Source organism: Macaca mulatta, chromosome 4 (assembly GCF_049350105.2).
Source record: "Macaca mulatta isolate MMU2019108-1 chromosome 4, T2T-MMU8v2.0, whole genome shotgun sequence".
NCBI lineage: Eukaryota > Metazoa > Chordata > Mammalia > Primates > Cercopithecidae > Macaca > Macaca mulatta.
Window position 1 is genome coordinate 44,001,140 of NC_133409.1, and position 14,113 is coordinate 44,015,252.

Consider the following 14,113-nt stretch of genomic DNA (forward strand, 5'->3'; position numbering starts at 1 on the left):
GAATTGACTCATTCTGGGGACCCCCAACGCCACTGTGATCCACCAGGCTGGGTGATAAACAGTTTAGACTCAGGTCAGCTCACAGTGGAGCTGATGACCTGCTGTTGTCCATGTACCGAAACTCTCTTTTTGAGAGAGTTTCACTCTTGTTGCCCAGGCTGGAGTGCAATGGCGTGATCTCGGCTAACTGCAACCTCTGTCTCCTGGGTTAAGCGATTCTCTTGCCTCAGCTTCCCAAGTGGCTGGGATTATCTGTAGGCTCCACACCCATGGGTTCAACTGAGGATGGAAAACATTAAAAAATAAATACAATTAAAACAAACAAATAAAAACCTCATACGGTATAAGTATTCACATAGTGTTTACATTGTATTAGATAAATGATTTAGAGAGATTATATGAAAATACCAAACATCCTCAGATTTTGGTATTTGCAGGAGGTCCTGGAACACATTCCCCATGGATATCAAGGGATGACTGTATTTGCTTTTGCATATTTAGAGGAACTGTTAAATTTTTAGAGTTTTTGGTGTTTGGTCTGTGGATAAACATTGTTGGAGATCTTGAGGGGCTTAATTTAGTAAATGGCTTTTGAAAAGTTTTTCTAGATAAAAATCATATATAAAATAGCCCTCTCAGAATCAGATTGAAATAATAACCTCTTTGTGTGTTTCTTTCCCTCACTCATGTCCTCGGAATACAAAAGGCTCAATTCTAAGCTCAAGTTAGTATGGCTGCTCCATCCCCTCCCTGGGCCAACCATCCACCTGGTCCAAGTGGGCCACAAAACTGGAATTCTCTTTCATTCACCTCTAATATCAGTGTGATCCCTTCCAAAGGAAAAAACTGAACATCAATTTACCAAAGCAAGTACCTCTTTGAATGCTACTTCTTCAAAGCACTCTGTTGGCATCTTTCCTGATATTTGGATACAGCAGTTTTATTACAGATTTGAACAGTTTTCTAAACTTCTATGATAGGAGACATAATTGTTCTTACGGATATGGTAAAAAAAAATATTGCTCCCCCTCTCCCGCAAAAAGTAAGACTATGGTAGAATTCTTTCGCCTATTCAAAATGGCTACTCACCACATACTGCCCATCACACAGACTTAAAATGCACCCCCTGCCTTTCTTGCTTCCACTCTCCCTCATCCTTAGTTCTATTCATTCCTTTATTCTCAGAATAACCTATTGACTTGATCTAGAAATATTTTTTGCAAGATATCAGTAAATGTGAAGCACCCCACTCTTCCCAGCCTAAATCATAACCAAAGACAGAAGAAAATGTTTGAAAGAAAGAGCTAGCTCTAGTGGCTGGGTGACCACCGTTTCCATTGATCCACACACCTAAAACAACTCCTACTTCCTAACACTGTCCAAGTAGCTGAACCTGAAACATGGAACTCTTGGACATTTTTAAACTACCTGATGAAGTCCTTTGCCCAGTTCTTAGGCATAGCTGTAACTAACAAATGACTGAAGTGCCTTACTACTCAAAGTGTGTCCCGCAGATCTGTGGACTCAGCATCACCAGGGAGCGTGCCAGAAATGCAGAATTCTCAGGCCACCCTAGCTCTATTCAATCAAAATTTGCATTTTAACAAAATCACCAAGTAAATCAGAAGCAAATTAAAGCTATTACCATATAGTTTTAAATATGAATTATAGCAGCTTTTATGAAGAACAACCTGGAGGTATTTGATAAAAATATACACAGCAGTCCCCCCTTATCTATGAAAATACCTTTTAAGACCCCCAGTAGATGGCTGAAACCTCACAGTACTGAGCCCTATAATATCACATTTTTTGCTATACATTCATACATATGATAAAGTTTAAAGATTAGGTACCATAAGAGATTACTTAATAAAATAGAACAATTATGATGACATAAAGTAATAAAAGTTATGTAAAGGTTTATCTGTGGAAAGAGAAACCATAAATAAGGGGGGACTCCGTGTAGCCTTTGACCAATCCATCCTACTCTCAGGAATTGTATCTGACAGAACAAATATTAGGACTTTGTTTCTATGTAAGAAATCTGCTCATTGCAACATTCACAGTGGCAATGGAGAAAAAAACAAATGAAGAGAGAGAGGGAGGGAAAAAAAGGAGGGGACCCAAGCCTCTTAACAAAGCAAATGTCCATCAAAGGAGAACACCCATCAATAGGGGAAGAGTTGAATAAATGATGTTGTACCCACACCATGAAGTACTGGTTAGCCATTAAAAGGAAGGAATAAAAGTCCTATCCATTAACTTGAAGTGATTTCCATTGCTGAGTGAGAAAAGCAAGAAAAGAGTAGGGAAAATCTTAGCATTTTTGTAAGATAACCTTTCCTGTACATAGATACGTGTGTGTGTGTGTGTGTGTGTGTGTGTGTGTGTGTTTACCTGGGCAAGTACAAAAGAGTGGAAATGTACTAGGTTGATAACTTGGGTGATCTGAGTGAAGACAGGTGAGGTCGTGCTATGTGGAAAAGTGGAGGGGGAAAGAGGTACGCTAAATAAAAGCCAATAGCAGGGATTGATGTCACTTAAGCATTTTGTAATACTTTATGTTCTAAACTGACAATGTAAAAATCAAACAAAAATGGTGAAGATGAAAAATAAAGAGACCCGAACAAGCATAAATATATGGAGTCTTCATTAGAGTAACTTCCTGAGGGTTCCTTGATGCTTCTGACAGGAAAACAATTATCCTCTATTAAAACATTTAGTTTGCTTCACTTAGCCACCCCTGGTCGGGGGGAATTGGAAGGTGGGGTGGGTTTCCCCAAGCTCCTCCCAGGCTATCACCACTCACCCCCACAGGACAGATAATCCACACTAGAGCAGAGTGAGGCCTGCCAACACAGCAATCTCGCTCCAATGACAGAAAAGTAGAGGGTAACAGATGGGAGGTTGAGGACAACAAATTTTACTCCTTGATAAATATGCCTACAGTTGACCATGGTAGCAACCTCAGCAAAAACAAAGAACTATTTAATTTTTACCTTTCAAACTGATGAACTATATTAGGTTATCTACTACTTTCCAATCAAAAGTAAAAATTTTTGTATTTACTTCTACATAGTGGTTAAATGCTTTTTTCTCCTATTAATACACCTCATGCCAAATTAGTTCTTGTGTTTCTCTCTACCCCAACTTGTTATCCTTTTTTTTTTTTTTTTTTTTTTTAGAGACGGAGTCTTGCTCTGTCGCCCAGGCTGGAGTGCAGTGGTGCAATCTTAGCTCACTCCAATCTCCGACTCCCGGGTTCAAGTGATTCTCGTCTCAGCCTCCCAAGTAGCTAGGACTACAGGTGCGCACCACCATGCTTGGCTAATTTTTGTATTTTTAGTAGAGATGTGGTTTCACTATGTTGGCCAGGCTGGTATTGGAACTCCTGACCTAGTAATCAGCCTGCCTCGGCCTCTCAAAGTGCTAGGATTACAGGTGTGAGCCGCTGCGCCAGGCCTTGTTATCCTTAAAGGTGAAACAAAACAAAGACTTATTTTCTTCAGATTGCCCAAATACATCAAAATACCAACACTGACAAAAATTTACCAACACAGATATAATTCATTTCATAAAGAAGGGAAAGTCAGTGTTTCTTTTCCCACATGGATTACCAAATACTTATCCCATGGACAAACTCAAAGCACTCCACCAGGAACCCTGAGGGCCCACAGTACTGACCTGACCTCAGAGACACAAGAGGGGCGAATCACATCGGGAAGAATATTATACTGAGAACTTCAACCAGCCATTCAAAATGTCAGTAGTGGGGTAAAAACCTTGACTAGTGACTTAACAATTTCAAGATGGTTAACTATGTAATAAAGCACGTATGTTATGTATTAAAACTGCACCTTCTCCATTTTAACACAGGCTCTATGAACACATCCATGATCTCAGCCTTTTCCTCTTCAATGATGCACTGCTCGTTTCTAGTCGGGGCACATCTCATACTCCATTTGAGAGGACTTCAAAAACAACCTACCAGTTCATTGCATCAGTGGCCCTTCATCGGTTACTCATAGAAAATATTCCAGATTCCAAGTGTATGTATTTTTTTTCCTTCCAAGAGACAGATACCTTCAAAAAGCTATATAATGTAAAGCTCTTTAATAGAATAGTAGAAAAAGGACTGGAATTATAATTTACCAGGTTGCAAATAATTCCCCCAATATTAGAATTTCATTAAACAATGTAAACTTTCATCTGCCTCTGAAATAGTTAAAGACAGGACTTCTGGCATTCAGACATGAACCTTAGATGTTAGGAAAACAGCTTTCAAAAATCACAAAGGGAGGCAATGCCCCATATTACCATGAGTTCTTTGAAGCAGTGACATGAGAGCTGGAGTTCTCAACCATTATTCTACACTGTCTGAAGATGCTACAGTCTTAAAAGCATATTTTAAATTTTTATCTATTACTTTCCCATTCTACTAGGACTAAGTGATTATTACATATTTGACATAACCTTTTCTTCCTTAAGTTTGCATCTAAGCTGGGAGTTGTTACATAAAGGAATCCACAGATATGCAAAGGATGCTTGGTAAACTAAACACTTCACTCACAATAATTCCAATAGAAGTATCATTTTGTCACAAAAACGAAGTCCTACTTAAACCCACTGTACCTATTTTTATTAGTTATTATCCTATATTTTACTTCCCAAGCTTAAAAGGATCTTTATCTTATTCCTATATCTGTTAGGCCAGACAGTCTGAATGTAACATCTCTCATTCCAATGTTTTTCACTGCATGTCAAGACAGAACTTAAGGTTAAAGTTGGAACCCAAGACCCTACTACTTACAGAAGTACCAAACTAAACAAAAGGCCTATTTCCCAATGGCTTCAGCCCCATTCTAAATCTGAGCCTGAGAAAAAATGAGTATTTCCACCTAGAATACAAACTCAGGTTAAAAAGGCTTAGTTACCTATCAACACTGGGTATGGTTAGCGTATGAAACATGTCTCCTTCAGTTCCCTTCCCATGACAATCAGCTGTGACCTACGTCAAAACATTGTTAAGTGACCTAATAGTGGGCATTCAGCTAAGTAGCTGGCTTGATTCTGTCACTGGTTCTCATACTGAGGTTGTCCAGGTCTAGCTCTTAGCATCTTTATTTATAATAACTATCAGTAAAGACTGTTACTGATTCCAGTTCCTTCTGCAGTCATTGAGACAAGGAATTAAAAAACATTACATCATCTATCCTTTAATCTTTAAAATAATTGTAATTACAATAACTGTAATATAGACATTATTTTACACTGCATTTGAATTATTTAGTAATTTTAGGAAGTTATATTCTACACTGGATATGTATTTCTTTTTAGGTTTTAAAATTCTCAAAGATGATGACTTTTGAGTATTAACATTTTTTCTCATTTTGATTGCTACCTGCAAGGATTAATTAGTATATCTCAAATGCTTTTACAGATGTCAAGAATGCATTTATTCTTCAAGGTCCAAAACATAAATGGATTTGTGCTACAGAAGTAGAGGATGAGAAGTTCCTATGGCTGTCAGTACTTAGAAATGCAATCAAAAGCAGCATGGAGAAGTGAGACCAAACTTGAAAACTTCAAGGGTGCCAATTCTCCCCAGCAAAGACAGACAACATGTATTTTCTGTTCCAAAATATCCAGTAAGAAACAGAGTAACTGTCATGGATGATGAGATAAACTAAGATGACCCATAGGATCTTTCCAACTTTTAAACTTTATCATTTGTGCTCACTTATGTAGAATGTGTAAGTACATTTTGAGTTCAAAATTTTCAATTACTTCTTTTAGTAGCTATATTTCATGGATAATATTATTTGGAGTAATGTGATGTGATGAAACGTAAGACAGAGCAAGCACATTGTATAAAGCTTTGTTTTATGATCTAATGCAAAAAGCAGAATGAAAGTTTTCTTAAGTGATCAGTCTAGAAAAATATTTTAATTTGTTGGTGATTTACCATTTTTAACATTTTCATGAAACAATTATTGATTTAAAATATGGATAAGAGGGCTGTGCGTGGTGCCTCACGTCTGTAATCCCAGCACTTTGGGAGGCTGAGGCGGCATATCACCTGGGGTCAGGAGTTTGAGACCAGCCTCACCAACATGGAGAAACCCCGTCTCTACTAAAAATACAAAATTAGCCAGGCATGGTGGCACACACCTATAGTCCCAGCTACTTGTGAGGCTGAGGCAGGAGAAGAATCACTTGTACCCAGGAGGTGGAGGTTGCAGTGAGCTGAGATGGCTCCACTGCACTCCAGCCTGGGTGACAAGAGCAAACCTCTGTCTCAAAAAAAAAAAAAAAAAAAGACAAGAAATACAAAGGACAATTTACTCAAAAACTTGTCATAGATATACGGATGTACTCCTCTAGACAGCATTAAAGATATACTGCTTCCAAGTGCTAAAAAAGTTTTCTATAATTTTTAAGTGTTATTTATTGCAAGGCTAAACTCTAAGGAGCTTTAAAAATATTTTTGACATTGTTTAAATTAGAAGGCTATTGTTAAAAAGCAAATTTTAAAGAACAAAAATAAATGGAAACAGCAAAAGTTGCTTGTAATGAAATGCAGCTAAGTAAAACTGTTTCTTTTAAAACAAAGACACTGAAAAATAGGTGTTGAGTAGTTTCCTGGGCCTTTAATGCTTTAATCTGATTATTTAACAACTAAAGCCATACTGATGGCCACTTGGAAACTTTAGCTGATGTATATTTTTACCTAGATATCACTAGGTAAAAATTATATTAATCTTGGAAGCTTGAGGTTGTCAGTTTTCCTTGTTCTTCATATTCTTGTTTATAGTAACAAAATCTATCGGTACAGTTTAGGATGGTGAATCTATAGTATTTAAACAATTTTTCTTTCAGAAATGAATATACAAAACCTTCTATTTCTTAAAACTTTAAATTGTTGTTAAAAAGATGAGCAAAAGTTAAAATATTATGCTGTTTTATTGGTGTAAAACCACACTTCTGATTCTGCCAAGATATATCCATGCAGTTTAACAACTATGATCCTATAGACAGAATAACTCTTAAAGGGAATATCTGCTGTTAGCAATGGATCAAAATGTATATATCATATAATATTAAACAAAATCTAAAACAGCATATTGTCCTGAATAAGGCACACTCCAGAAACTCATTAATAGGAAAAACTTGTTTGTATAGCAAAAGAATGAGTGGCAAGATGGCTAAAGGTAAACTAGAAATCTTAAGGAATTTCCCTTTATTTTGTGAATAACTGATATCCTCAGAAGTTTTAAAACAATACTTAAAAAAATTAACAAAGGCCATTACTCATACCTATTTCATAAGTTTACATGAATGCTGAATTATTCAATCTCACATAAAATAGTTATAAGTCGCTAATGAAGTTGATCACATTTCTACAAGGGAAATATAAAATCTGACGTTTATATTTGTCACAAGTTGACATGTAAAAGAGGCTTGAACGTAACACATGATTTGTGAAGAATGCAGACAGCTGCAGAGAGTAAATTAGCTTATGGTGAAAACCGCCTTATCCAATATAATTCTTTAAAATCAAAAATTAAATGAGAAACTCTTTCTGAAGATTTTTATGGAATAGACGCTTTATGTAAAATATTAAACAAACATAAAAGGACAAACTGACAATTTATTTGAGTCTGTGACTGAGATGTAAACGAGGAGCCCATTCTATAAATTAAATTGGTGTGTGATACTAGCCATAGAAACATTGCATATCCCAGCTGCTATGGAACAGAAAAGGTGAGTGTGCCAATAAACACAACACACCCTCCAGAAAACGTCATCCTGACCTTTTTATTGTTGAAATTAAAAAATAAAAGATACTTAAATACAATGGTGAACATATAGGGCAAAACAGAATCATAAAATTTAATGTTGAGTTAAGCAGTGAGCTGAATGTTTGGGTCTCCAAATTGGCTTTGAACCCAAAACCACTTAAAAACAAGTATGTTCACAGTTAACGGCAATTGGCTTATAGGTGAGAGAATGGTCGAAGTTGTTCCAGTTGAACTTCCAGGGAAATTCTCTCCTCAAGAACATCCTGAAAAAGATGCAAAGCCCAAGTTATGTTTCAAAGTATAGAAAAATGAAGGAATATCTAACAATAGCTCTGCTTCCAGAAAACAATTTAAATTTGTCAAGACGACTAAGGGAGAGCTTATTCATATTTTAAAAGTATACTTCACTTTAGAAACGTAGTTTCTTTATATGTTAATACTAAAGATCCTAGTAATTTCACACATTTTCTTATTACACAAATCAGGGTAACAGAATGTCTAGTTATTAGAAAAGTCAGTGTTTGCAACAAATAGGTATTAACACCTGAAATTTGCAATAAGCCTGCCCCTGAATTAACCGTAGATGAATTTGTTAATATAGCTTCTTTTCCCTAGTGATGACATCTGGCTATATCAACTCCTAGATCTCATTTTGAGCTTTAGTTTCCCAAATAATAACTTTGCATTCAGAATTTTTAATCAATGTTGATTTTAGGGAGTCTTTTCAGTTAGCCACCAAATTCTAACTTATTTACTTTCTTTTTTTCTCTTTCAAATTGACAGTATCATGTTTTAACCAGAACTACCTCTTTCTATTTTGTACCTTACTTCTTATTTTCTGTTCTCAGAAGTAAGGAAGAAAGTATTTTTCAAAATAGCTTCAATATACTTGTTTCAATGGTCTTCCCTGGTTCAGAAAAACATGCATTAACAAAATTTTCATCTTCATGGACATACTACTAAGCTTGTCTTTAAGTTCATTTTTCCTGTACAATGGACTAAATTAATAATCATATAACTACAAATGTCTTCTCCTTTGATCATAGAGTTATACAAGAATATCATTCATTCAATAGATGTTTATCAAATGCCTAACATATGATCTAGGTTTTGGGGATAGAGACAAAGTGGTCATAAGTTTATATCATTCATTCAACAGACCTTAACAAATGCCTAGCATACTAGGTTTTGAGGAGAGGGACAAGATGGTCATAAATTTATCTAGGACAATCCCAGTTTATATCCAGTGTCTTGGCCTAAATAATGATAATGCAACCCTCTTTTTTTCCTCTCAAAAGTGTCTTGATTTGGATGATATATTACATGATCTTCCTAAACAGAAATGATTATGACTTACCCTCAATGAGTTCACTGTAATAGGACAGAGAGACAAATGTGTCATAGACAGTAATTCCAGGACAGTGTAATAAATGCTAAATGAGGAGCATGAACAGAATATTACAAGAATGAACCAACTGCATTCATTTGTCATTTCCACGGACTCTCATCTCATCTTTGTTCTATTCCAAGTGGGATAGATAGTGCTCCAGCATCTCCACTGCCTGGAATTCCCAGGTCCCACCTTAGCTCTACAAAAACCAGAATCTTCATTTTAACATGATCCAAGATTACCTATATATGCATTAAGGTTTGAGAACCACTGGTTTGTAAGACATGAGTACCTAATAATGTTGGGGAACCATAAGTGATTCTGGGAGTAATTTTTTTTTTGACCCAGTAAGGAAGGAGTAAGTAGGAGTAATTTTTATTTCTAGGGAAGCAAAGAAATCATAGTTACTAGAAAACAAACACATTCCTCTCGGGTATTAGATGACAGTAGTACACACTGTGCATAAGCACCATTTCTATTTAAGGCTTGCCTTTTCTCTTTCCACATGCAAGACGACTGAAATTGCTGCCACCTTTCTCTTCCTCTTTTAGGCCTGTTTAAGTCCCTTTAATGGAATTTGAGTTGTCTTTGATAAAAGGACAAACTAGGACCTGGGTGCAGTGGCTCAAGCCAGTAATCCCAGCTACTCAGGAGGCTGAGGTGGGAGGATAGCTTGAGCCCAGGTTGCCAGGGTGACAGAGCGAGATCTTGTCTCTTTAAAAAAAAAAAAAAAGGGTGTGTGTGTGTGGTGGCGGGTGGGGGGTAAACTAACCACAGTCAAAGCATCTAGAAAATTAGAGAAGAGAGCTATGTATGTGATCTTGGAGGTGTCTGAGATCACATTCCTTCTCTTTAGGTTTCTTTACTAAGATAAGGAATATTATAAAGATTCAGAAACTATATTACCTTTAATTGTTGCTGCAATTCGCTATTCAATCTGGCCAAAACTGTGTTGGTTTCCTTATTGCGTCTAATCGATGCCTGAATAGCTTTCTTATCTTTCCCAACAGATCTGAGAAGACAAAGAAGGCAAAAAAACCTGTAACATTCATTTATCTTAAATCCTCTCTATTCCTCCCTGATCTATTTCTAAACATGAGAAGCTAAAGGAGCATCTTTTTCCTTACTAGCATAGCTCAACATCACTTGCTCAGTTGCAGTGATAAACCAAAAGCTTCAGCACTATAGGAGAGGTAAAAAAAAAAAAAAAAAAAAAAGAAATTATTAAAAAATTTCTTCTGTAGAATCACCTGAGTTTAAGTAAAAGAGTCTAAAGTAGGTACTGGCAAACCTTTTCTGTAAAAGACCAGACAGTACATATTTCAGGCTCTGTGGGCCATATAGTTTCTGTCTCATATTCTAGTTTTTTGTTTTCTTTTCTCTTCTGTTCTTTCTTCTCTCTTCTACAAAAAAGAACAAGTCATTCTGCGTTCATAGGCTATATAAAAACAGGCCATAGGCTGAGCTGAATTTGGCCCATTAAGAGTTAATCTGCTGATTCTTGGTCTAGAACACCATAATTAAAATACCAGTTTTACTATAAACTATCAAGTTTAAAGAACGTACTGCTATTGAAACAGGGTGTTAAAATGGAATTGGAATACAACTTAATAATAAAGGGGAAACATGGGAAGAATACCTACTCATACATGACATGGCTCTGCTCAATTAAAGAACTAGTCTGACCATAATTTATTTCAGTCTGATTATTGTTGTTGTTATTATTTTTGTGATGGAGTCGTGCTCTGTTGCCCAGGCTGGAGTGCACTGGTGCCATCTTGGCTCACTACAACCTCCGCCTCCTGGGTTCAAGCAATTCTCCTGCCTCAGCCTCCCGAGTAGCTGGGTGGGACTACAGGTGTGCACCACCACACCTGGCTAATTTTTTTTTGTATTTTTAGCAGAGACAGGGTTTCACCATGTTAGTCAGGCTGGTCCAACTCCTGACCACAAATGATCTGCCCAGCTCGGCCTCCCAAACTGCTATTACAGGTGTGAGCCACCATGCCCGGCCCAGTTTGATTGTTTTTAATTGTTGTGCTTTTTCTTCCTAGTAATTAAATGTGCCTAGGAATAGCTTTGATTACCTGGGAATAGAAGGTTGTGATGCAAGAACAGCAGCTAAGACACCCGTCTTTTGTGTATGTTCATCGACTTCTGGCCTTAATTCATCTTCTGATTTTAATCTTCTTCGAACAGGTTTAGGTGGTGGAGCAAGAGGTGTTGTGCCTTTGCTCTTTAAGACAAGAATTCCATTAATAATAAGCATTTCTGAAGACATTCATAGTTAGCACTCTGCAACACCATTTGCTTTCTTTAAGCCATTTGCTCTTGGAAAATTGAAAGTTACTTGTCCTACTTTAAATCTATGTATTTGTGGTAAGAGCTAACTTAAATTATAGAGGGAAAAGATGTTTCTAGTTGACACCACAATCATGAATGTACCTGCAATATAAATATTTTTAGAATAACATATTGATGCAAAACTGTTAATATTCACAGTTTTAACATAAATATGATACAGAATCAATATATACCTGTTCAACAATAAACAAAGGCAGTCTCCAGAAATATCTAAGCATTATGACTATAGGATTTCTTACTCAAAAATACTAACATGTATCTTAATGAATAAAATAACATTATAAAGTAATGGAAAGCTAAGCAACTCTTTAAAATACCAAAAACATCACTATTAATATGCACAGTAATTAAAACTTTTGAAAATGAGTTGACATTTTGTTGGCGATTATGAATCTGCCCTCGGCAGAATAAAAAACAGCGTTTTGGCATTTACCGTAACTTGATTTACCTGTAAATAAATAAAAACAATAGTCAACTGCTATCTCTTAAGTGATATTTTTAATTTGTTGCTGTGAGTTGACAAAAATAAAGTTCATTACTTAAAAACTCACAGGACTACTAATGTAATAAAACATAGTGATATGGTTTGGCTCTGTGCCCCCAAATCTCACCTCAAATTGTAATCCCCGTGTGTCAAGGGAGGGGCCTGGTAGGAGATGACTGGGTCATGGGGGTGGTCCCCCATACTGTTCTTGTGAGAGTGAGGGTGTTCTCACAAGAGCTAATTATTTTAAAGTGAGGCACTTCCTCGCTCTTTTTCCATCCTGCCACCTGCTTCCCCTTTGCCTTCCGCCATGACTGTAAATTTCCTGAGGCCTCCCCAGCCACGCAGAGCTGTGAGTCAATTAAATCTCTTTTGTTTATAAATCACCCACTCTCAGGTGGTATCTTTACAGCAGTATGAAAACAGACTAATACACACACAGCATCCAGAAAGTAGAATTGAAGCACTTCAGAAACACATGCTGTTTTTATAACTATTGGGAATGTCTAGATGATAACAGAAAAAAAAAGTTACCAAAATTATTCCCTCAAAGGGAAAGTGTGCTGATATTTGCAATCTGAGGTACACTGATATAGTTGAGGTATTTGTCCCCTCCAAATCTCATGTTGAAATGTGACCTCTAATGTTGGAGGTGGGCCTAGTGGGAGGTGTTTGGGTCATGGAGTAGATCCCTCGTGAATGGCTTGGTGCCCTTCTCACGGTAATGAATGAGTTCTAACTCTGAGTTTACATGAGAGCTGGCTGTTTAAAAGGGCCTGGCATCTCTCCTTGCTCCCTCACTCGCCATGTGACACATCTGCTCCCACTTTGCCTTCTGCCATGAATCTAAGTTTCCTGAGGCTTTAGAAGAAGCAGATTCTGGTACCATGCTTCCTGTACAGCCTGCAGAACCATGAGGCAAAATAAACCTCTTTTCTTTTTTTGAGACAGGGTCTCATTCTGTCACCCAGGGTGGAGTGCAGGGCACTATCTCAGTTCACTACAATCTCCACCTCCCAGGCTCAAGCAATCCCCCAACTTCAGCCTCCCGAGTAGCTGGGACTACAGGCGTGCACCACCACACCTGGCTAATTTTTGTGCTTTTTGTAGAGACAGGGTTTCGCTGCGTTGCCCAGGCTGGTCTCGAATTCCTAAGCTCAAGTGATCCATCTGCCTTGGACTCTCAAAGTGCTGGGATTACAGGTGTAAGCCACTATGTCCAACATAACCTCTTTTTTTTTTTGTACAAATTACCCAGTCTCACATATTCCTTTATAGCAATGCAGACGGACTAACACATATATAAAACAGATAAGGACTGACAGATGAACAGAAGGCATGGAGAGATATGTAGTAAAGCAAGTATAGTAAAATAATAATGTTATAAGGTAGTGAATTTACTGATGTACAATGAAAAACTGTTTCAATTTTTCTGTATGCTTAAACGTTTTCATAATAAAATGTTGGGGAAAAATTATTCCTAAAACAGTTAAAGAACAAGTTAAGAGCAAAAGGAATAACAATAACTTTAGAGAGTTGATAATTTTTCTTTATTATATTCAAGACTACAATAAAAGAAACTGAATTTCACCTATAAAGAAGTTCTACCTTATATAGTGGGAAGAATGTAATAACCACTTAAATTCTGAGAACCTGTGACACATATTTAACATAGATTACAGAATATCATCTCCATTAAATAGGCAGACTTTGTTCTGTGACAGACTGACTATACTACAGTTAAAGGTAGAGAAACGGGTTAGATGATTTCTGGTTGACCTTATTTCTAAAAATTATTTCACATAACTTATGATGTACAAAATTATTATTATAAAAGACATTTTGCATACCACATTGGTGGGAGCACTAGCAGCTGTCTTTTCTTCAGTTTTACTATCTGCTTTGGCAACTCGAAGAGAATTTGCAGGATCAGAAGCTTTTTCAGCCTAAAAATGAGTATGTTTATCACTATTAATTATACGTAACATGTAATTATGCATAAATATAGCATACGTAACAAATCAGAGTAAAATGTTAAATATTCAGACAAGAAAACTGAGATGATGTTAAGAA

The 14,113-nt window shown here is 36.7% G+C and overlaps 2 protein-coding genes across 9 annotated transcripts in view; one reads left to right on the top strand and one right to left on the bottom strand.

The window, feature by feature from the left end:
* ECT2L (epithelial cell transforming 2 like) overlaps window positions 1–5,685 on the top strand; it is a 110,995-nt gene extending 105,310 nt beyond the window's left edge. The window contains exons 20-21 of the mRNA XM_015137347.3: window positions 3,877–4,049; window positions 5,441–5,685. Of these exons, the coding sequence (XP_014992833.3) occupies window positions 3,877–4,049; window positions 5,441–5,568 (301 nt within the window). The 3' untranslated portion in view covers window positions 5,569–5,685. The remainder of the gene's footprint in view (window positions 1–3,876; window positions 4,050–5,440) is intronic.
* Window positions 5,686–7,793: 2,108 nt separating this feature from the next.
* The window catches only part of REPS1 (RALBP1 associated Eps domain containing 1), an 86,451-nt gene continuing 80,131 nt past the window's right edge, over window positions 7,794–14,113 (bottom strand). For all 8 annotated transcript variants that reach the window (XM_015137355.3, XM_015137354.3, XM_015137351.3 and 5 more), the window contains 4 exons: window positions 13,891–13,986; window positions 11,280–11,428; window positions 10,099–10,204; window positions 7,794–8,065 (listed from right to left, as the gene is read on the bottom strand). In XM_015137355.3, the coding sequence (XP_014992841.1) occupies window positions 7,997–8,065; window positions 10,099–10,204; window positions 11,280–11,428; window positions 13,891–13,986 (420 nt within the window). In that variant the 3' untranslated portion in view covers window positions 7,794–7,996. The remainder of the gene's footprint in view (window positions 8,066–10,098; window positions 10,205–11,279; window positions 11,429–13,890; window positions 13,987–14,113) is intronic.